This window comes from Pestalotiopsis fici (genome assembly GCF_000516985.1).
Source record: "Pestalotiopsis fici W106-1 unplaced genomic scaffold PFICI_Scf_7, whole genome shotgun sequence".
NCBI classification, from domain to species: domain Eukaryota; kingdom Fungi; phylum Ascomycota; class Sordariomycetes; order Amphisphaeriales; family Sporocadaceae; genus Pestalotiopsis; species Pestalotiopsis fici.
This window is the reverse complement of record NW_006917097.1, coordinates 1,028,897-1,051,643: the sequence shown is the minus strand read 5'-3', so window position 1 is coordinate 1,051,643 and position 22,747 is coordinate 1,028,897. Positions and strand designations below refer to the sequence as shown.

Below are 22,747 nucleotides of genomic sequence, written 5' to 3'. Positions count from 1 at the left end.
GGAACGTCGTTGCAGAGCTTATTTCGACCTCAATCAGGCCTAGCTTCAGTCTCCCAGCGCCTACCTCAATGCTACCGGAAAGAGCTACGCTGGATTTCTGCCACTTGTCACCGCTAAAATTTTCTTGATCGCTTTCGACGTGGGGCCCTGGCAATTGTCTCCCGCTCGAGACTCTTGATTGGATTTTCAGTCTCTTGTACCAACATTGCGCAACCAAGTCGATTCAAAATGCCAAAAGCAAAAGGAAGAGCAAAGCAATTTGCCGACTGGGAAGAAAAGCCCGCCCAAGGTAAATATAGCGCAGGGTCTGAGTTACGTTGTTACTGACTTGCTGCCAATTGTAGATTACGACCCCGAAGCTGAACCCCGTATCGAGGATGGCGAGAGCGACAGCGACCTAAGCGTCGACGAGAATGCAGGCACCGAGCACTATGTCGCAGTCGGGAGATCCAAGCTCAGGCGCAAAGATGCCGTATCCCTCGGCCCAAAGTATAGCGGCACCCGTGTGAGCCGCGATGCGCTGGACCAAGTCTCGGACGGCGAGGAGGAAGAGTCTGAATCCGACGACTTTGAGAGCGCTCAGGAAGATTTCGATGACCCGGACGAGGCCGACCTGGAGAGGGACCAGCTTGAACATGAGGGTGAAGACGCCGAGATTGATAGTGACGATGCCCTCGGCGAAAGCGACGAGGAGAGATTCGAAGGCTTCACATTCCGCGGCAGCTCCAAACCCCGACAATCCGTCAAGGGCAAAAAGGCCAAGCGACCCACTGCTGCCGACTTCATGGACGAAGAGGCCGAAGAATCAGAGGATCAAGAGGGCGAATCTGCTGACGACGGCGAGAGCGCCGAAGAAGACAGCGAAGAGGAAGACGACGAAGATGATGGTTCCGACCTTGAAGGCTTTATTGACGATGGCGACGATTCCGACTTGGTAGATGAGGAGGCATCCGAGGACGATGACGAACAAGGCGAAAGCGAAAGTGATGATGCCGACGACAGCGATGCCAAAGAAAAGAAGCCGGCCAAAAAGGGCAAGCGAGGTGAAATTCAGTCCTTGATGGCTTCCGGAACCCAATCAGTAGCCAGCGCGTTTGCGACTTCGATACAAAAAGACGTGGCCAAGGGAAAGGCCGTGCAGCAGCAGAGAAAGGCATTTGATGCCACGCTCAACATTCGCATCCGGTTGCAAAAGGCCTTGGTAGCAGTCAACTCGCTCAGCACCTTGGATGATACCGAGTCACAGTCTGAACCATACGAAGCGGCAGAAGCTGCCGCCATGAAACTTCTCAACACCATTGGCGATTACCGAATGGGCATGCAGGAAAAGGCGGGACAAAAGAGGAAACGGGATCTGGAAGCAGACACGTCTAGCGAGGATATTTGGAAGTCCATGCTTGACCTGGAGCGTCCAGCCGTGGCTCGGAGGAAAGCCGTTTTGGAAAATTGGTCCAAAAAGGTCAAGGCAACACAGGCAATCAATTCTGGCATCAGCAAGGGAAGCAAGTTTGTCAAGGTTGATGAGCCGCTGACAATGCTCTTGGAAAATCAACTGCAAGACCCAGAGAGACTTGTCAAGCGAACAAGAATCCCTCGGTCGTGTGCACCCGTTCAGGTTTCACAAAAGGTCAATGAGGACGCAGAAATCTATGATGATGCCGACTTTTACCAGCTTTTACTCAAGGAGCTGGTCGATCAACGCACTGCCGATACCTCGGGCGCCGGAGGCCAAGCAGCAACTATTCGCTACGCTGCTGTCAAGGAGGCCAAGAACAAAAAGCACGTCGACACCAAAGCGAGCAAAGGAAGAAAGATGCGGTTCAATGTACACGAAAAGATGCAAAACTTCATGGCGCCTGAAGACCGAAGAGTCTGGGAGCAACAAGCGATAGATCGCTTCTTTGGTACACTGTTTGGTCAAAAAATGGTTCTCAGCGAGGATGTCGAGGATGAAGAAATGGACGAAGCCATTGATGCCGAAGAGGAAGGTTTGCGTTTGTTTAGAAATTAGAGCATTCTCGGTAGACGGCGGAATCTCGAACCTTGTGGCAGCTATCCCGATCCAATGTATCCAAGCGTTGCCTCTAGGTATTTGATATAATACTTGGTTACTAGGTTCATAATCAGAGTTTAGCGGTTGGCTTGATTCTGCGCCTATCCTCCTTTCAACCTCGACCATTCCGCTTTCTTCGAGAAGCTTGGTGCTTATCCATGTTGGAGTAAGCCGTAAACTATCCATTCCAAAGAATGACGCATCAAATTCACCAAGAAATCAACATATCGTCCTGCCTAGCAACACGATACCTACATGTCCTTGAGCGTATAATGCCAAAATTGTCTGCATGAAACCGATCAGCTTGTGGACACTGGGCGTAGCTGATGGAGATGATTTCCCCACCATTGCCAGCAAAGCCAGGCGGGGCTTGCTGCAGATCAAATCCGTTGTTAGTTTTTTGCTTTTTGATATCTGATAACACTCCAGACTCTTGGCGACGTCTCTCTTTCACTTGTGCCCTGTATACGAGATTATTGAAGAAAATACACGTGGGTGACGTGTGAAATATGACAACAAATGGTGGACAGGCCCACAAGACAACTTTATTCCCAGCAAATGAATATCTTGACCAGCATATCCGATGAGTCTTGTATAGTGGTGATATTGTCGCAACCCCCGCTGCTTATTGGATTTTAGTGTTTGTACGAAATGACGCATGGAAATTCTAGAGGTCGGACGCTTGTAATCTGTTTTTGAATGACAAACAAAAGAGTCTTGCCCTTTGGCCAGAAAACACTTGGTGGCCGTTTGACGCCTTCACCATATTCAAACAGGGACACACAGTAACCGTTTCCATGCATCCATCCACAAGGTACACGGGCGCTAACCATGGCAGCATCGCGTTGCAGAATGCAGTGGCTCGCGAGCAAAGTAGTCCTGATCCAATGGTAATGGACTCAGCTACTCCAAGCCCAAGTGCCATCTCCACCCACACCGCTAAAAAGCAAGCGCTTTAGCCTCTAGCTCGACCCGCGCAGCACTAAATTAATTACGAAACCAACAACGAGTTTTCTTTTCATTTTGGTAAAAGTCCCCTTGGTCCCCTACTTGACTCCTTTCTCGCCGTCGAGATACGAAGCTTCACCTCGTTTGCCATGTCTGCATCGGTTTGGAATGATTCGACCCGGGTCTGATTCTCTAGACGGAGCGATAATCTCGCAGAATTGCGCGTTGCATGCACGAGGGACATGAGCTAGCTGCAGCGCTCAAACGTCGCTTACTCTGTACTCGCTATCGAGTCTTGAACCCGGGGTACGACATGGTGGGAGGCCAGGAGTGATATCACTGCGATACAATTTGGTCTGCTCCTTGAAAGAAGGTCTTTTCGAGGCCATTCTTTCAAGCAGATACCTGCATCGACTGGCCTGGCAGCATTCCGAGTGTCGATTCAACGTGGTTTCATCTCATCCAGGTCTATTCATCGTCCAGTCGCATCACATCTGTCGCTGGCTTCTTCAGATAAACAAAATGTCTCCATACAACCCAAAAGGAGCATATGGCGGCGCAGATACCTGGCTCCTAGAAGGGTTTGCCTTTGACAGGTGCCCAATGACGTCTAATCGTCTTTACTGTGCTGTTCTCACCCAAGGCACGTTTCTGCCACCAAACATTCCAATGAGACCATTGGCCCAGCTCCGCTTTCGAACCAATATACGCATCATTTTCGAAGCTGTTGGTCATTTTCTGGAATTCTGGAATGGGGAGAATTTTTGGACCCGCATTCGAGCTACTCTGGGCTATGATCAAAAGACGACTGAGCAACACCTCAGAGACATTGTTCTCGCCTACCTGCGCGGCCGGAGGTCGTACCTGAGGAACCGCGGTTTAGCTGTCCGGCCCACCACACGTCTAGAAAAATTGGCCGATAAAGTAAATGAACATATTGATCACGGTGAACGAGAATATACCGGCTTTCGCGGTTTCATATCAACTCGCAACTGGGAGGAATACATGTACAAATGGGAAACAAGACTGCAACAGGTCAGTTACGACTTGGGTATTTTGGAAAAACAATTCGCATCCGGGGATTGCGCCCCAGAACTCCGCCGATATGCCCCTGCCCAGTCTTTGGCTTCTCGGATAAGTGCTCCGCCGTCTGAGGGCCAGAGTCCTGGAAACAGACACCATGATGCGAAAATACGACGGAGCAGATCTCCTAGTCCGTCTCAAAGAAAGACCGAGACGACGTCGCTCAGCAGCACTACTCATTCTCTTCCACAAAAGCCTCGAGTACAGAGCCCCGAAAGGCGGATCGAGAGTAGTCAGCCCGAGTTCAGTACTCGGGTCGACTTGCCTAGCAAACCTTCTCGGCCCTCATGGCCGGGTGACAAGTACAGTGCTGGTTCAGGGTCCCAGGAATTCACAACTACCTCTGTGAACAACCAGGGTACCAATAAACATTCAGGCGGCACGAGCGCATCTGGAACCACGTCCAACCCACCAGTACAAGCAAAAGGACAGGGGCAAGAGAGTAGAAAGCGTAGTTTGAGCGAAACAGTCCATGAAGCCAACGTCCCGCGCAAACGCGTTGCTACAGAACCAGGACCGACAGCCCGAGATGCCGAGCAGGCAGGCGAAACGACGGCCGTACACGAACCAGCCCGGGAGAGCGATGAAAAGTTCAAAGAGTTTGCAGGCCAGCAACCGTCTGATGAACGGGACCTCTTGAAAGGAGAGCCCCCAGCAGTGTCGGATCCTACAAAGACCACATCATCCAAAATAGAAGAGTCTGGAGTTGCAGCTACGCATGAACCATTCAAGTCAGCGTCAAGTACAGCCGTGGACAAGTCTGCCAAGACCCTTGCTCAAAAGGGCTCCTCCATCCACGACAGCGGCGACGAGTCTACGCTTGCTATCCGGGAACTAATCATTAGCCTAGAAACGAGACAAAGCCATCTGGAAGAAATGGAGGCTTCCATGCGAGCGTGGCAAGAACAATTCACAAAGAACCTCACCTCGGAATCGCAAACACGGATTCAGAAACTGGAAACCCGGGTGCAAAGTCTCACTACTCAGCTGGAACAGTCGGAGCAGCAAAGGGTGGCCAACATGAATTTACTGGTTCAAACTCTGGAAAGCAACAACAAGCGCACGTCCAGCCAAGTTGAGATATGGGAGAAGAGGACGGATCTCCTAGCCAATGAGCTTGCTAATGACTCCAGGACGACCAAGGCAAAGCTCTCGGACCTGGAAGCAGGCGTGTCGGCCATTAAAGCCTCGGGCCAGACTGAACAAATCATCGAAATGCATGCAGATATTATGAGTCTCAATGTTCGAATGAATGAGATACCGGACCCAAGGCAATTCAACGAGCTCAAGACTCACCTGCACAGCCTTGAAGGCCGAGTAAAGGCTCAAATTACAGCTTGGCAGGTTCAACACAAGACGGCAAACGATCTGACGCAAAACCTCGAGGAACGTCATGCAGAGCTCAGAACCGATGTCACGAAAAGGACTGAAGAATTTGAATCGGCATTGAAGAAATTGCAGAGCCAGGATACCAATCAAACACCTGGACCAGATTCTGTGAGAAAGCTTCGAACAGAGTTTGAAGAGTTTCGTAACAAGCACTCGAAAAAGTCCACGGCCGCGCTCAAAAAGCGTGTCGATGATCTTTCTCATGAATTGGGCCTTGCACAAAGGAGCATCACTGAGCAAACCGATCTTTTGTACCGTACTCAGCAAGACGTCTTAAACCTGGCAATCGAAGTCGAGAAACTTGACCGCGAAAGAAATAATATCCCTGCCAATGTATCGCAAGAGTCTTTGCCAGCCTCGGACAATCAGTCAAAGTTGCAAGTCTTTTCCAAGCGCTTGGGATCAATCGAGGAAAAGGTTGGGTCGGAAAGTGGTCAAGACACTATTCAGGCTCAGCTCAATGAGCTCAGGTCTGCAATTGGTGCACTAGAGGAACACTTGCGCGAAAATATCTCGGTCGATCGTGTACAGAAACTCGAAGCTGCCGTCGAGGAGATGAAGGAGACGTTACCCGAGACTTCGTCGACGGACATGAATTCCGTAGACATGCAGTTGTGTCAAGTTCGACAGTATATGGACCACGGCCTGGAAATGACCAAGGCCATTGTCAAGAAACGGCTCGATGATTTCCAAGCACAGATCAACAAGATCCCGTCGGTGGCTCGAGCTGATCAGCTCGCTACACCCATTTCGCCACAGCACAATGCACCATTCTCATTCCGCGACGACCAACTGGTTACTTTGCAACGACAGATTGATGAAGTTCGTGAAGCGCTACGTTCGAAACGCGAAGACTCCATTTCAAGTCGGCTCTCAGCCTCGAGCCGACCCTCGAGCTCGGTCTTGTCAGATTTGCAATCTCTCATTGCCCAGTCGCATCAGCCAAAGGCCGTACTCGAGCTTGCGTTAGGTATTTTAAAGACAACCAAGAAGGGTATTAGGCAGAGTATACTGTCCATGGATGCCGCTGGGGAAGTGGATGATGACCAAAAGATGCGCGTCACGGATGTATCTTTTGAACTGGACAGGATTGCAAAGCTTGCCATAAAGTCGATAGAAGCCCTGACTGAATAATCTGGGACATGTATCACTTGGGCAGCGTTGACAGCTTGATATCGCTAAACAGCGGGATCCTGGGTTCAATAACGGAATGGACCGATATTGTTAAGGTGCCAGTCAAAGCCTCGTACGCTTGGTCTTTTAGTAGCACATTTGTAAACAACCATGTACATTGTTACAGGCCAACCATTTTCAAGGACAGGTACTCTAGTGGATATAATGTAGATGACTCGGGCGAAATGTATCATGGTTAGATGCCAGAGCTTCAGAGTAATGAACCCGACATGGCCTAATGTATACGTACGAAATGACAAACATGTAAAGAGTTTGCAAACTTTGGTGTTGGATCTTGCCTGAGACTTGTCTTTGTGCTCATAGTTGTGCGAGACACGTTTACGCCTAATGAGCATTCTTTCCACGCCATGACAAAGACGATATCGGCATCATTGCCCATGGCAGGAAATGGCAACATACGGCCGGCGAGATCCTTCATGAGGTAGCCAAGTTGAATGAAACGAGGTGAATACCTGCCGGTTCTGGTTGTCTCTACTCAAAGACTTGGATGAACTCATACTTGGTGATGAGAGTCGGTAAATTTGAGCACCACCTTTCACGGTCTCGTGAAATCTTTCGTCTCGATGATCCTGCCTAGTCCTGTCTTGTCCGGAATGGCTACTACTGGTAACGAATTGACGTCGTCTAATGAGGGTTTGGGACAGGATGAATGTGCTCTTGCCTTTTGTGAACTTGGAATATACTGTAACAAGTGAGTGCTTGCCTGACAAAATCCCAGAAATCTTGGCTACCATTAAAGACTCTTTTACTCTTTTCCCAATCCAAGTTTTTTTTTTCTTCAAGCACTTTCCAATTCTTCATCTGACTTGGCTGTGCCTTCATTCCAGCCACTCTCTAACGCTGTCTGTTTCCCGTTTTCGGTTCTTGAGATCGGCCAGTATCTTTTTGTCACTTTCCCATCTCATGGCCGCGGCTTTGGAATTCTTGAAAAGAGGCATCTTGCTGTTCTTTCCTATTTATAGTCAAGTCAAGCACCTTCCAAACTGCTATTTCTTGATTGGTATCAACTACAAAACCTTCTAGTTGATAGACTGAGCAACGCTGGTCCATCCACTTCAACCTTTGCAACCTTTGGTTCCCTCTTTAACCATTGAAACCACTCTTTCCAAGTTCCCTTTCCCGTCTGGTATTTTCAGGTCAGAAAAGAGCCCTTGGCATGTACAAGGCAGCACCTTCAGACGTCTATACCCTTTTCCACATTCCCAAAACCAGCAGAACGCCTACCCGGAATCACTTTTCAAGAGGTGACTGGACTTTCAACCCGTACTTGCTTTCTGTCACGAAAGATGAATCTGGAAATCGACTCCTGACTCTTCCAACACCCTAATCCCTCTCCTACCGTACGAGCCTCTTTCCATTGAACGATACATACAGTTACCGCAGTGCTTCCCTTCCAAGATACACTACACTCTCTCCTCCAATACTCGTACCTGCCAGGCAGATAGTCCCTCTTCTTTCCCTTACAAGTCTTGACTCTTGCCTATTCCCTTCCACCTCTTCCACCCGTCACACTCCAATCGACGACCCTCAACGTTGACTTACCACTCTTTCACTTTGGTATCCATCTCTCGTCATCACAAGAACTGGGCATCACTCCCTGAATCCTGGCTACTGCCCAGACCTTGTGACTTTTCATTCCAACTCTTTTCTCGTTCTTGCCCTTTCATCCAACGTTCTTCCAGTCTTGGGCAACTACCACACAACATGTCTTCAAATGGGGATCCGCCCATACGGGATGAACAAGATCCATCGCCCAACATGGACGATGAATCCGGCTCGCTGGAGAACCAAGACGTACCAGCCGCTTCACCTCCAGATGGAGAGGATGATGGAATCGCACCAGACTCATCTTCTGGTGTCGTCAATGGACCAGAGCTACCTCCTGCCACAGATGCTGCTGCTCAGAGTCCTGGTCCCAGGGATCAAGCATCCGATGGTGACGCACTCGGACCAGACGATTCACCAAAGGACAATGCCGAGGATTCAGCGGATGAAGAAGACGACGATTCAAACTATGAATTGCCCCTTTCACAATGCGGCTTCATTTCCGGCAAGTGTTTCTCCCTCATTAACTCAGCAGCATGATTTCTAACCCAATTTAGATGAAGAAGAGGAAGAAGAACTTTCAGACACAGACACGTGTATTCTCAATCCGGATGATGATTTCGATGTGCACATCTACTCCAAGCCACGATTGGCTGAAAAATTCAGATTGGCGTCGAATAAGAGAGTAGCGACGCTCAACGCATTGATCGTGAACCAAGCCAATGTTCATCAAGATCAAATCCAACTACGTGATGACGCTCATTCGGCCGCAATGGAAGTCAAGAGGAGGCAACTTAGAAAGAAGAAGACGCAGGTTAGACAGTTGAGAGACCAGATACAGAGACTCAGGGGTAACCGCGTACAAGAAACAGTGAGTACAGCTTGGCAATACTACATGATGCAATCAAATCAATGCTGACACCTTTCATTTCTACAGCCCTGGATTGAGCTCATGCGAGCATACCTCCAAGGAAGAAGAGAGTGGGAAGAAGTCTTTCGCGCCTGCTGTCGCCAATCAAACATGTCTTTGGACCCAAAGAACGTTCATCCAAACCTTCACTGGGCTGACGTTCCGGAAGCGCACGATGCAATAGACATCAACAATTTACTGTTTCCCGATGAGGACGGTTACCAAGTCCATATGGAGATTGATGAGTCTGAAGACATAGAGACCACTGCCGAAGTCAACGATGCAGAAATTGAAGGGTTTCCGTTTAATCGACTGCCTGTCGAGGTCCAGCAGCATATCATGGAGGATCTCTTTGTAAAGCCTGGTATCATCCACTGCTTGTCACGACTGGACAAGCGACAACCGCCTGTTGCTGGCCAGTTCCCATACCCGTGCTCGGGCACCAGCAATCTCCCTCATCGTTTCACGTACGGCAATGTGCCCTGGTCCATCAACAACAGCCTCAGACCAGATCATGTGCTGCAGCCTTTGTTGGTTTGCAAGCGATGGCTTTACCTTGGAATCCATGCCTTTTACGGCTTGAATACATTTGCCTTTAGCTCCCTCGGAGAGTTTGGACGCTTCTTTAAAGGGATCGGTAACCAACGAACTCAGCGTGTGGCTCATGTTGAGCTGCACTGGCAGGGAAGCGTCATGGCTGCTCATAAAACCCGCATCAACCAGCGTACCTTGCCTCTGAACTACCTGCCTCGCATGTCAAGGCTGCAAACAGTGACCATCTTCATCGAAGAGTTCAAAGAAAGACGGGTTCGCCGAGCCTATGAGTTTCCCAAGAAGCCCAAGCAGCCAAGTAATGGAAACCAGGAGGAGGTAGACGACGACGATGATGAAGGGTTTCGAGCTCCTGGCGACGAATATGATACCAGCTCTCGCTTGCATGACTTTCGTAGAGATCGAATCAACAATTTGGCTCCTCCGAGTTCGCTCCTCAAGCGCACTGCCATCCAAGCAAACTGGCGTGGAAATCGCAGCCTGAGAACAACGCACGGCATGGACTATGTCTATGCCCTCCGTGGCCTACAATGGGTCCGTGTTTATGAGCACGACATTAGTCGACAGCTCATTCGCGACTTGACATTCCTTGACGACGTGAACAAGGTAGTCACTTTGCCCAAGGACCCGCGACACCAGTTGGAAACAGATCTCCACAGCCTTGCAAATCCAAGAGGGCTAGAGACATACATTCCGGGATTTGAAGACAAGGCCATGGTTGCCAGGTTCTATGAAACTGACCTTCTTCCGTCTGGCCACGATAGCTCGGATGGCGGCTCAGACTCGAGCCCATCTGATGTCACGTCGAGCCCATCTGATGATGCATCAAGCATGAATATGGATGATCCTATCCATCTGCAAAGTGATGCAGAGTCCCAAGGCCACAATGCCCTCGATCTCATTGACGACATGATATTTCCTGACGATGTTGGCTATCAAAATAAGTCAAGTCTTGGCTCTGGAACAAATTCGAGTCGTGGTTCGGAAAATGTGCCTTTGCCACCGGTTGGTCTTGACAATGACTCTGATGATCTATTCATTCTCCGTGGATTTATATTCCCAGATGAGCCTGGCTATCGTCCGGGACCAGGAGCCGGCCCCTCTGACGATGGCGATTCCGACGACGGAGATTCCGACGATTCGGGATCTGACGACGCTTCCATATTTAGTGATTCTGTTCCATTGGGCAGTTCTCTCACTACAGCTCCGAGCGACTTTGCAAGTAGAGACTCTCAAATGCAGGTCGATCAGACTGAAAAGGACTCGGACGATTCAGCGGACAATGATGACAGCCTCTTTGTCCCTGCCGACCTAGACGAGACCGTCAAAGTTGAGGCTCAAGAGGTCATTGATCTCACTATTGACAGTGATGAAGAGGATGGTGAGCTGGTGAGTGACACTCAAAGCGCCACGTCTTCCAGAACAAAGACCACTGCCTATGCACCCAGCATGTTCAGGATGCCTTCCGTGAAGCAAGAGTTGAACAATGGGAGGGACAAGCAAAATGCCATTGACTTGACTGGCAGCGATGATGAAGAGGATGACGAAGCTGGATCCAATTCTACACGAAACCCGGCAAATATCATTACCAAGCTCGCCACCCCTCCCAAGAACATCATTTACGACCAGGATCACCGAGGCAACCCACGTTCCGAGCCAGTCATACGTCAGAACAATGAGGGTCCCAGCAATGAGAAGCCCACGAACAATGAGGAACGCTCGAACAGTGAAAAGTCTCTAAACAATAAAGAGACCCCCAGCAATGAGGAGACCCCGAGAAGTGGGGACGCTTCGGGCAATGAAAAGTCCTCTAGCAGTAAGGAGACGCCGAATGAAGAGACCCAAAGCAATGAGAAGCCTCCGAATAATAAAGAGGTTCCGAGCAATGAGGCTCCAAGCACTGAGGCTCCAAGCACTGACAAGCCCTCCAATAGTGAGGAGACCCCCAGCAATGACAAGCCCTCGAACAGTAAGATCAACGAGACGATTTCAGGTCCGACGAGCTCCACTCAGTCACAATCCCCCAAGCATGGTATCGAGGAAGATGGCAATGATGATGAGGGTCACAATGAAAAGAAAAGACGAGTCGGTTCGCCGACGCGACGCCTCCAGCAGCGTCGTAAAGGAAGGGCTACTGGCTTCATCATGTCTCCTTCTCCTTAGACTTTGCCGTGAGCTCGACCAGGCCTTTACCTCTACCACGGCATCAATCAGCAAGTGGCTTTTGTTGCGGCCAAGCTGGTGTAAAGCTTTGTATCCAACGATTATTGCTTTTGCTTTGCCTCTTATATATACCTCAATTCGCGTTGCGTTTTCCCTTCATCATCTGGGACGTGTACAGCTTTTACAACAGACTCGACAAAGAGTTTCAACCACCAATTGACCATGACGACAGCAATCGAGGTTAGTTGATAGTTGGGGGACTTGCTGGGATTTCGGTTGGGAATGTACATTTTGCCTCGGGTTGCCTGGGGGTTCTTCTGATAGACGTTCCATGCTACTGTAAATAAATTCACTTTAATTGAAGCAGCCATACCGTAATAGAGAAGAGTGACTGAAAGTTGATCCGAGGTATCTGAGGGTCTTGGACAATGCTTGATATTCCAAGTCTTGAGCTAATTTGATATCTAGTCGAAAGTAATCTTTTTTCCTTCGAATTTGACGTTTTGAGCAGCTTCTTTTGCTTGCTTGGCAGCCTGCCAACTGGCGTGTAGTGGCCCATCGTCGTCCTTCTTTGGTTTGGGCTTGGGGGCCGGTCTTTGCGGCTGATCCCTTTGAAAGTTGCTTGGAGCCCGTTCTCTAAAGTTGCCAGCGGGTCGGTCTGCTCGGCTACCTTGGAATCCACGGTCTTGCTGGGGTTTGGGAGGTGCCCTTCGCTCTGGTTGCTCACTCTTGGCATTGAAATTGGCCTGTCGATCGGGGTGAACGCCCTCGGGAGCAGATTTCTTTTCAAAAGGATTGCTGATTCCCTTTTTCCAGGGTCCCGAATCCTCACCCACGGCGCCCTTTTTCATGTCCCAGCCCTGGTCCCTGCTATTCATTTCGGCTTGCTTCTTGACGTGATTGGCCTCCTTTTTGAACTTTTTCTCCCAGATTGCCTGTCTCGCGCGCTGACCGCGCCGGTTCTTCTTGGTGGGTGGCGCAATATCAAGGTCCGAAGCCTCGGAGTCGGAGCCCGAAATGTAGCCGCCCATTAATGAAGGCAGAAACTGCGAGTTTCCAGAGGTCATTGGCGTAGGCTTTGTGGCTTTCGACTTGACCTTTTTCGGTGGCGGCGAGATTGCACTGCTGCTATCCGAGCCTTCAGCTTCATCCTCGCTCTCTTCATCTTCAAGATCATCAGCCTCCGAGTCCTCTTCAGCCGAGGAACCAGAAAAGTAGTCCGACGGCCCTCTTATAGATCTTGCCCGGCTATCCTCGTCGTCTTCATCGTCGCTGCGGCCACCGTCGTCATCGCTCGAGCCGCCCAGCATATCATCAAAACGGGAAAAGGCCTTTTCTTCGGCGTCGCTGTCGGCATCGACATTGTTGGCTTCGGCATCGGATCCAAAGCCTTCCCAAGACTCGTTCGAGTCCTCGACGTCCTCGTCCTTTGACACCTGCTTGGAAGACTTGACAGGCTTTTCCTCTTTGCTGGCAGGTTTCTTTTGTACGTCGTCTGCCTGGTCTTCCTGATCTTCCCTGGCGTTGCCATTCTTCTTTCCCTTGCCCTTGCCCTTTTTCTCGGGCATGGGAACCCTCAGCGCCATGCAGGTACCCACGACGGCCTCGTCAATGATGTCCTTGACCTGCTTGCGGTTGCACAGGGCGCTGGTGACATTGTGTAGGGCGGTCTTCTCGTCCTCGGTCAGGGTTGGTTTCGGTAGTAGCTTGATTGTCTCGGGGAGCCTCGGCGATTCTGCGACGCCCTTGATCTTCAAGAGCGAAGAGCAAAGGTGCTGGTGTGCCACTTGGTGTAGATCAATGCTCTGAAGCGGCATAATCACAATTAGTTTTCCAGCCCGTATAATGATGACCATTTGTGACTTTTCGGTACCTTGAGAACGGCAATCTCCTTTTCCAGACGCGCAGACTTGTCGGCATCGGCCTCTCGCTGTCGTTTCGCGTACCTCTGCCTTTCAAAACCCTTTGCCAGCTTCAAGCCCCGGACGAGATCCTTTTCCCATTTTTGTAGATTGACCTCTAGCCGAGGCTCATCTCTCTTTCGTTTCACCATTTTTGTACCGTGGGCGTCACGGAGCGCTGTCTGGGATTGCAAGTGTATCAATTTCAAAGGTATTGATTCGTTCCTAGAAGTTTGATCAAGTTTTGGTTGCGATAAACTTTTAGGTGGAGTCCTGGTACAAGTGCGACGCGATAAGCAAGGATCCGCTACTGGCTTGTCGGGAGCATCCACCGAGGGGCAGCAGCATCCCATATCGGTTATAGACTCCACTAAATATAGCGGGTGAGTCAAAGCCCGGGGCGTCATTGCTTAGCTGTAAGTGCCCCGCCATAGCTGGTGAGATGGCAGGCGGCAGTTCATGTGCGTGACTCGAGAATTGTCTCTACTCCTCCCTAGAGAAGACCCCGAATTTATTGGCTCTGAGCTTATAGGATTACGCCTTGTTACACAAACGTGATATACTTTATATAGGTGAGTAGATTTACATGTCAATTTTGTCAAGTGTCACCAGCAGCCGGATAATGTATTTGTTCCTCGAGTAAAGACGGATCATTCGGGATTTGCAAAGGCTCAGAGTTGATGCTTTGCTGGGTTCGAGCTGTCTTTTGAAGGTCGAGACATGGTCACTTCTGAAGTTCAAGAATGACTCTTGTTTATGTCTTTCTATCAACGATATACATTCAACCCAACTCTGTGATACCTGGCCGGCTTGAAAGCGTCTTTGGGCGGCTTGAACTCACGGGGCCGTAATGTGATGAGTAATGCTAATCGTTCCGTGATGGAGGCAGGATCGTGCACGTTAAACACCGGTATCGATATAACTGATCGCAGAATACATCTCGCAACAACACCAACATCATGTCTTCATCTCAGCCGAGTGCAGCAGCCCTCAAGGCCGCCCAGCTTTTCAATGTCGACGGCCTTGTAGCAGTCATCACTGGCGGCGGAACGGGTAGGTCGAAACCATGATTGGTCATCATGGGTAACCGACTTACTTTACTTGTAGGCATTGGTCTGATGATGGCCCAGGCCTTGGCTGAAAATGGAGCCGCAGCCGTGTATATTCTCGGACGACGACTGCAAGTCCTCGAAGCCGCCGCTGCCTCCATCGGCATACCGAGCGTCAAGCCTATCGTGTGCGACGTCACGTCCAAGGACTCCCTCCAAGCAGCTGCGGACCGTGTAAAGAAGGACTTTGGATATCTGAACCTCCTCATCTGCAACTCGGGCATTGGCGGCCCACAGTCGGCAAAGCCCAGCAAGCAGCCAGAGCTGACTATCGAGGATTTTGTAGCTTCAAACTGGAACGTGCCTTTTGAGGATTACAACCAGACCTTTGCCGTTAATGTGACTAGCGTTTGGTATACAACACTGGCCTTTTTGACGCTGTTGGACGCTGGCAACAAAAAGGGCAACGTGGAGCAAAAGAGCCAGGTCATTACTACAAGCTCCATTGCCAGTCTCAACAAGGTATGTACCAAGCCGAGTCACCAAGCACTTGGAGCTGATGAGTGATTCTTGATGACCAGGAACCCACCGGCGGTTGGGCATACGGCCAGTCCAAAGCTGCGACAACCCATTTGGTCAAGGCCCTCTCTGTCGCCCTACCAAAGTGGGACATACGAGCCAACGCGATATTGCCAGGCTGTGAGTTCAACGACTGGAGCGTCGAGGCTTGCAATAGCTAACCCGTGTTAGTATACCCGAGCGAAATGTCTGCCCCCATCCTGGCAAGGGGCGGACTGGGCAAGGACATGATTCCGCTTGCTCGTATTGGCGATGAATCCGACATGGCCGGAACCGTCCTCTATCTGGCGTCGAGGGCCGGTGCGTACTGCAATGGAGCCGTTATCGTGAGTGATGGTGGGCGATTGGGTCTTTTCCCTACCACGTTCTAAGATGCCTCGCTACGGAAACTGGATCGACAGTTATGACCCTGGCGCATCTACGGAATCACTAGATTGGATTCCGGACCTATTGGACGCATGGTATTACAGCATGGCCAAATAGGTGTCTAGTTCCGATATCCAGGAGGGCAGCCAACTGACAACCTCGGGTTCTCCGGGAGACTTCGGAACAGTGGGGGCCGTAGTCGGAAGTCGTGATCTCACAGAGCCGAACCGATGTGGATTACGGGTCCGTGTCCATTACTCGGCACTGCATATCGGTATAGTCAGCGTTCTATTCTTGGATTTCTTTTGAATCAATTATACGATAGAAATAGATGATTACTTGTTGGCTCATTGAAAGTTGATCTCAATGTTGCCATGTGACTAGACGTTGGTTCGAGTGGGGGTGCAGGCCTAGAGCCCAGATTATTGGACTGCTAAGCATTTTGACATGACGCCAATCATGATACCTGCGCGTCGAAACTCAGCCGAGAGGAAACCTGAGACAAACGATATCTTCCAATCAACATGATGCTTATCTTTCTGGGCTGCAGCACGTAGCTGCGGACATGGGTAGTAAACATTTGACCCCCAATCTGCAAGAGGGAAATCAAGCAGACGGTCGGCCATATTGCAATCGGATTTGATTAACACCGCTGCAGTTAATTGTTAGTGATGATTCCTAGTCCATCAACAAGTCGTACGTATGGTGGTTGCAATCACAATTGAAATCGCTCAGAGGGCGGAGAATGCCAGTCCGAGGTGGACTTGTGCGGACATTGATTCGCCCGTCGTTTATAGTCCTACCGTGAATGTTCTAGAGGCGCCACAGGAGCCAATGCCCAGCCACTTGGGCTTGATCATTGTCGAAAAGAGTTGTCTTGCAAGGCCCAAGTTGCTGATAAGGGAAGTCAAAGTGCAGGAATTTAGAGTTGCGCATTTGTTGGATTACACGCGTAACCCGACCTGTTGGGACAACCAGCCAAACCAGCCAGACATGAGCAGCAAGCCGATTTCTTGTTGACCCGTCATTGGCCTACATATGTGGTGTCGGTGATCATGTCGGGTTCATCCTAGAGAGCAAACAATCAGTATCAATGGTATGATTAGTATTGTGGTCATGTTGAGTCGCTAAATGTCGTCAAAGTTGTAAAGGTAGATGCCGGCATAAATCCATGCGATGGATGGTATGTACACACACTTTACTAGCAAAATGATTGGCAACATGGATTAGAGCAACGATACAACCCTCCATTGTCCGGACATTCTCGGCTTCTCTCTGTTGTACCTCACAATTCAAATAGACTGATTTTCTCTGCAGAAGCGCATGTACGTAATTGGCGGTTACATTTCAATGCATTCATAGTAAAAGTGCCGTGTATCGTCATGTACAGAGTATCTAGCATGTATAATTGGTTCTCAGCTGGTCGCAAGCTGGAGCTTCCCCGCGTTTTGTGCCACGAGAACGAGGGGCACGCACACGCAACACGGCTCACCAACGACGCCTTGATTTGCTTTACTTGTTGCTTTTGATGCCAAGGTCGACAGCATTCTGAATCCGGGGGATCGACCATGATATCCTGCAGCAAGTCTCTCCATAATCTTAGTCACTGCCCTCTTGCCCTATTTCTCCATGCTAGTTATTCCCAGATCGGGCTTCAACTTATCGAGATGCCATGTCAGATTGGCCTCGTTAGCTCTGGGCGGGATGAATGTTTCCGAGAAAAGGCTATAACATGATGCTTGTCCAACGACTTCCTTTCAAGCGGAACTGGACAGCTACTCCAAAGTATCGGGGACAACCCTTGGCCCTTTTTACATCTACGTAATACAGTAGGAGCGTTGGCTAGCATGATTAGAGTTTACTTCGCCTCGGGACAGCGGCAGAAGTTGAGATACATGCAGGATTGTTGCTGCTTTGCTCACACACACATGCCATACCAGCACAGCGGCACATCCATCTCCTATCTTGCTCGAATTTTTGGATGCTTGTTCGGTGAGTCTCGAGCATAAGCGATATCAACACTGTTGCAACGCAGCACGAAATGCCTCAATGCCCAACAATTACCACCAAGCTCTGGGTTTGATCGCGTCTTGCACTCGCGCGGCATTTCAGCGAGCACGACCAACCTACTCACAACTAATCCTGCCCACCCATTCACACGGTCGCGGTACCTGGACATGGAAGGCAGGAAACAGCCCATTACCGGTCGACGGGTGGACGTGATGGAGGGTGGTGTAAGGATGGCATGGGCTCGGCTGGGGAAATCTTGGAGACAAGACTGGCCCATTGCGTCCCTCTGGTCCTTTCTCCTCATTGCCAGACCAGAATAGAACAAACTAGTCACCACCACCATGACCACCACAGACTGTTAAGAGGCTACGTACCGCTGCCTCGAAAGCTACACCTAGTTCTCCGCCCAACCTAGTTGCCCCGAGGCCAGAACAGCATTGATTCGAGTGGTTACAACATTTCAACCCCGCACCATCTGGATGAGCAGGCAGGGAAACAGAGTAGAACCAGTCGAACTCAAGTGATACAGGAACAAGAATGGGGGTTCATGCTTTCATTCATAATGTGGGCGGTGCCTACCTCCCACTCCAAGCTGCGCGGCGATTCCCCCAAAGTTTAAAAATTGAAAAAGACACCAAAAAAGTGCTTCGACTTTCTGTTTACTAAAGCAGTGAAAACGTCAGGCGCGTCCGCTGTCGGCCAATCTCTCAAATGTGGCCGCTGTTTGTTTTCCTTCTTCATATCTGACCCGAGAACAACACCAAGTTTCCATATACTCGGTTATATCCCCTGCCGAGCTTACCTATCCACAACCTACGCTATACTCTCACCTCTTTGAGCACTGTATATTTACCATAGCATCGGCCCCATCATTGTTACAGTACATGCTCGCGTCTACACTCGGCTCGCTGCTTCAATATTGACGCGAGGCTTGTGAGATCATATCTGGCTTGGCTTTTGCAATCATTGTGCCAAGACCTGGAAAGTCTCTCATCTACACAGTCGACTCCGGAAACGTGCCCCGATCGGCCGGCACGTTGCACGCTGCGGGCGTTTACGGATTCGCCCAACAGTCGAAAGAAGATCAAGGCGGCCCGAAGACGCAACATAATCACAAGGCACGACTTGATTGATACGCCAAGAAAAAAGTTACTGCACGACGATCCTATTTGTGGCGTTTTGGGAACGCTTGTCTCTTTCAACAGACATTCAGAGAGATCAAGTTAGTGCTCCGATTCCACCAATTCTCCATGTCCATCACTCCCCAATTTCATTCATGCAAAACAAGGCACTGCACTCCCGAATCCGTCGTCATTGCACACGCATCAAGTCCCTCGGTCATATTTGTAGATTCCGCAATCTCAAAAGTCGAGGTTGACTTTGTCACGGACATGTGGGTCAGGTTCAGCGAAGCGATTATGGCTGAGCCGAGACTGGGTTACTAGTATTGTCAACATGATCCCCCAACACACTACAATGACCCTTGTCCTGCCCATGCTCCACTCCCGGCCTTTCCCGACCATCATCGGCAACCCACCTCGGTCATATTTTACATGACAAGACTGCAAGGAAACCAAAATGGGCTGCGCTATAATGTGCAACTTGATACTAGCTTCCATGACAATCATTCGCTTCGATCCCCTCTTGTCTGATGCCCGGTCCAATGGGAATCATGGTATTGGACAAGTGGAGTTTCAGGCAATCATGGCCCGGCCAGGGGTATACTTACACCGGATTTCCGGAATAGCATCACGGCTCTTGTTTTATGTGCTGGACAAGTGTCGGCGCAGAGATATTAAAACACTCGCATGGCCCCATCACGATGTACCACTTGCTAATGATGATTCGGTATAGTCCTCTGATCTCCACGAAAAAGGCATACTATTGGCTTGTAGCTATTTCAGCTTGTAGTTTGCTTTTAGCCCGAGGGAGTGCCCTTTGAAGATCTCTTGCTCGGCTTATTTGGCTCACTTACATCATATACCCATTTATACTTGACTGCTAAAAGTCATGAGCTCTCCAACTCTCAAGCAAGCAGCCGAGTCTGCGCGAGCCAAGGCATCCAACATGACCAAATCCGGCAGTGAGACTGTGGCAGCAGTCAAGACTGATTTTCTCCACACGCCACTGATGCGGGCAGCTCTACCGTTCGTCAACGGTGGTCTGTCTGGCATGTTGGCCACGACAGTCATTCAGCCTATCGACATGGTCAAGGTGCGATTGCAACTCGCCGGCGAGGGCGTGGCCACGGGACCCAAGCCCAGCGCTCTTGGCATTGCATCAGACATTATACGCCAGGGCAAGGTCTTGGACTTGTACACGGGTCTTTCCGCCGGCCTCTTGAGGCAGGGTGTATACACAACAGCCCGCCTGGGTTTCTTTGACACGTTCATGGGCCAGCTCGGCCAACGCGCCAAGGACAACGGGACGACAGTCGGCTTTGCCGAGCGAGCGGCGGCTGGTCTCGGCGCCGGTGGCATAGCCGCCTTTATTGGCAACCCGGCCGATCTGGCCCTCATCCGCATGCAGTCCGACGGTCTCAAGCCCCTGGCCGAGCGCAAAAACTACAAGTCCGTCATTGACGCCCTGACGTCCATTACCCGCTCCGAAGGCGTCACGGCGCTCTGGTCCGGCGCCACGCCCACCGTGGTCCGCGCCATGGCGCTCAACCTGGGCCAGCTGGCCTTTTTCTCCGAGGCCAAGGCACAGCTCAAGTCGCGCACGCAATGGTCGTCGCGTACCCAGACCCTGACCGCCAGTGCCATTGCCGGCTTCTTTGCGTCTTTCCTGTCGCTGCCTTTTGATTTCGTCAAGACGAGGTTGCAGAAGCAGCAACGAGGACCCGATGGCAAGCTGCCGTACAAGTCCATGGCCGACTGCTTCCGAAAGGTGGCCAAGGAGGAGGGTCTGTTGAGATTCTACCGCGGATTCGGAACATACTATGTCCGCATTGCACCACATGCGTAAGTCTATTCACACCCCATCATTCCTCAAAATTGATTGATACTGACCTTGAAATTTGCAGCATGGTTACTCTAATCGTGGTCGATTATCTTGGTTGGCTCACGAAATAAGAAATAACAAAACATGTTTTGCTCACTTTTCCATGTTGCACGCTTTGGTCTTTTATGCAGGAGTTTTGAGGACCGCATTGTCATTTATCGAGGGAGTCATGATCATTATTCAGTATGAATTAGCAAATACCAAGACGAGTCTTACATGAGTTCTGAGCGCGTCGAGGGCCTTTTCCCTTGAAAATGGGCTTCTTTTTTGGTGGCGCCAGAACAGAAATACAAAACCTTTTATCCTAGCCCATATCTTGGACCAAGTGATGCCAGCTCATGATGATTTCTTGGTGCACACAATCCAATTCAGGTACCCCGTTGGCCACAAGAACCTCTCCCGACCACTCTTGATCTCCCATTCGCTCGTATCAGCTCCACACGTTCGCAACAGGATTTCGACCTCCTCGGGCGTTCTCGTTCGCAGGCTCGAAACGATGCCGTCAAAGACGAGCACAAAGGGCACAATCGGCATGGCGTAGACGAAAAAGAGGCGAATGGGACTCCACCAGTAAAAGAAGGGGGCGCAGAGCATAATGAAGAAGCCGTACATGAAGCAGGTGACCAGACTACCAAAACTGCGGTCCTGCATTTCAAAGATGCCAAAGCCGTCGCTCGTCTCGACCGTGTTCTTGAGAATGGCGCGCGCCAACGGGTCGTCAAAGTGGTGAAAGGCCAGGTTGAAGAGTCGAAACACGCGACGGCCCCGCGCCTTGTACTTTTGGATCAGGCCCTCGGGGGCGTCCGAGGCGTCGACGGGAAACGGTACGTAGGTGACGTGCTTGGAGGCGGCGGCGATTTGCGCCCACGAGCTGGGATGTGGGTGCAGGTCCGTGAGGACAAAGTCGACGGCTCTCGAGTCCGAGCCCTCTCCTTGTCCCGCATTTGCCGAACCGTTGCTGTCTCTGCCCGCCATGTCGGCGTACGAGGGCGTCACCCTCGAGGCGGCGTCCGTGGTCGAGGGCGGCGGCAGGACCGAGGATGACGACGCGCGCGACAGCGAGGCATTGAGGGCCTTTTCGATAAACGGCGTAGGCCCTCCGGCGCCGGCGCAAAAGTCGATAAACGTGTATTGCGAGACCAGCGAGCCAAGCGTGCGCTGGAGGATACTGGCTACCAGCGTTGCAGGGCTGCTGGACCAGAGAAATGGCAGGCTAAAGGTCCAGGCGTGCATGAGGCCATCTTGGACACGGGCGCGCAGATATGGATGGAACCTGTTTGGGAGGGATTTGAGTCAGCTCATCATCAAAGGCATTTCCATTCTTGTATAGTCTGATGGAATAGACGCACCAGGATTGGTCGTCAATCTCAAAGAGATGTAAGCGAGGAATTAGAGGCGACATAATTGGTAGAGAGGGATGACGTCGATGGGTGGTTCCGGGTAGCTGCCGATTGGACCTTTTGAGGTTGTTTAAGCTCTAGGATCGTGAGCTCGAGGATGAGATTTGTAGTGATTGATCAAACATTTCATCAGGGAGCAATTGATGAATAGTGTGAATATATACCAACAAAGATTGCTGCAGATATCATCGTCATGATAAAAAGTCCGTGTTACAGACAAGAAACGGTCTTTCTCACAAGCTCCCGAGCACCCCTCCAGCGGCAGGGGCAGTGCAGGGGTAGCTAACAGCGCAGCTATCAAAGCTCCTACATTAGTATAAGCCAGTTCGTATCTACACTAGTTTCGGTCCCGTAGTTTCAGTGCGAGTTTGACAATTGAAGACGACCCCTGCAAATTCGGGTGTTCTCTTGGTGACGCAAGGACTTTTATCGACTACAGAATATAGGGCAAAGACGTGTCACAAGCATGACCACTGAATGGATATGATATCTTCATGTTATTAATTCACAATGTTTATATTTCTCGATTGATGTGATCGAGGCCGGAAGCTTGCCGCAAGGATTCCTCTTGATGCTTGTCTCGCCCAGACACAGGCACGGTC

General features: G+C 50.5%; 7 protein-coding genes across 7 annotated transcripts; 5 read left to right on the top strand and 2 right to left on the bottom strand.

Annotated features, from left to right (window-relative positions):
* Nucleotides 1-228: 228 nt before the first annotated feature.
* On the top strand, nucleotides 229-2,011 carry PFICI_09956 (uncharacterized protein; the record flags this gene model as incomplete). Its single annotated transcript, XM_007838537.1, has 2 exons — nucleotides 229-289; nucleotides 345-2,011. 2 exons carry the CDS (start codon nucleotides 229-231, stop codon nucleotides 2,009-2,011), a joined length of 1,728 nt encoding a protein of 575 aa, XP_007836728.1.
* Nucleotides 2,012-3,523: 1,512 nt separating this feature from the next.
* Nucleotides 3,524-6,607, top strand: PFICI_09955 (uncharacterized protein; the record flags this gene model as incomplete). The annotated part of the gene is made up of 1 exon (XM_007838536.1): nucleotides 3,524-6,607. The coding sequence occupies one exon, from the start codon at nucleotides 3,524-3,526 to the stop codon at nucleotides 6,605-6,607; it is 3,084 nt and encodes a 1,027-aa protein (XP_007836727.1).
* A 1,764-nt stretch (nucleotides 6,608-8,371) lies between these two features.
* Nucleotides 8,372-11,837, top strand: PFICI_09954 (uncharacterized protein; the record flags this gene model as incomplete). Its single annotated transcript, XM_007838535.1, has 3 exons — nucleotides 8,372-8,723; nucleotides 8,770-9,083; nucleotides 9,150-11,837. The coding sequence occupies 3 exons, from the start codon at nucleotides 8,372-8,374 to the stop codon at nucleotides 11,835-11,837; spliced, it is 3,354 nt and encodes a 1,117-aa protein (XP_007836726.1).
* A 464-nt stretch (nucleotides 11,838-12,301) lies between these two features.
* Nucleotides 12,302-13,890, bottom strand: PFICI_09953 (uncharacterized protein; the record flags this gene model as incomplete). Its single annotated transcript, XM_007838534.1, has 2 exons — nucleotides 12,302-13,642; nucleotides 13,711-13,890. 2 exons carry the CDS (start codon nucleotides 13,888-13,890, stop codon nucleotides 12,302-12,304), a joined length of 1,521 nt encoding a protein of 506 aa, XP_007836725.1.
* Nucleotides 13,891-14,697: 807 nt separating this feature from the next.
* PFICI_09952 (uncharacterized protein) lies at nucleotides 14,698-15,737 on the top strand (the record flags this gene model as incomplete). The annotated part of the gene is made up of 4 exons (XM_007838533.1): nucleotides 14,698-14,791; nucleotides 14,846-15,309; nucleotides 15,369-15,486; nucleotides 15,538-15,737. 4 exons carry the CDS (start codon nucleotides 14,698-14,700, stop codon nucleotides 15,735-15,737), a joined length of 876 nt encoding a protein of 291 aa, XP_007836724.1.
* A 4,015-nt stretch (nucleotides 15,738-19,752) lies between these two features.
* Nucleotides 19,753-20,816, top strand: PFICI_09951 (mitochondrial 2-oxoglutarate/malate carrier protein; the record flags this gene model as incomplete). The annotated part of the gene is made up of 2 exons (XM_007838532.1): nucleotides 19,753-20,705; nucleotides 20,768-20,816. 2 exons carry the CDS (start codon nucleotides 19,753-19,755, stop codon nucleotides 20,814-20,816), a joined length of 1,002 nt encoding a protein of 333 aa, XP_007836723.1.
* A 265-nt stretch (nucleotides 20,817-21,081) lies between these two features.
* On the bottom strand, nucleotides 21,082-22,147 carry PFICI_09950 (uncharacterized protein; the record flags this gene model as incomplete). Its single annotated transcript, XM_007838531.1, has 2 exons — nucleotides 21,082-22,018; nucleotides 22,095-22,147. 2 exons carry the CDS (start codon nucleotides 22,145-22,147, stop codon nucleotides 21,082-21,084), a joined length of 990 nt encoding a protein of 329 aa, XP_007836722.1.
* Nucleotides 22,148-22,747: the final 600 nt, after the last annotated feature.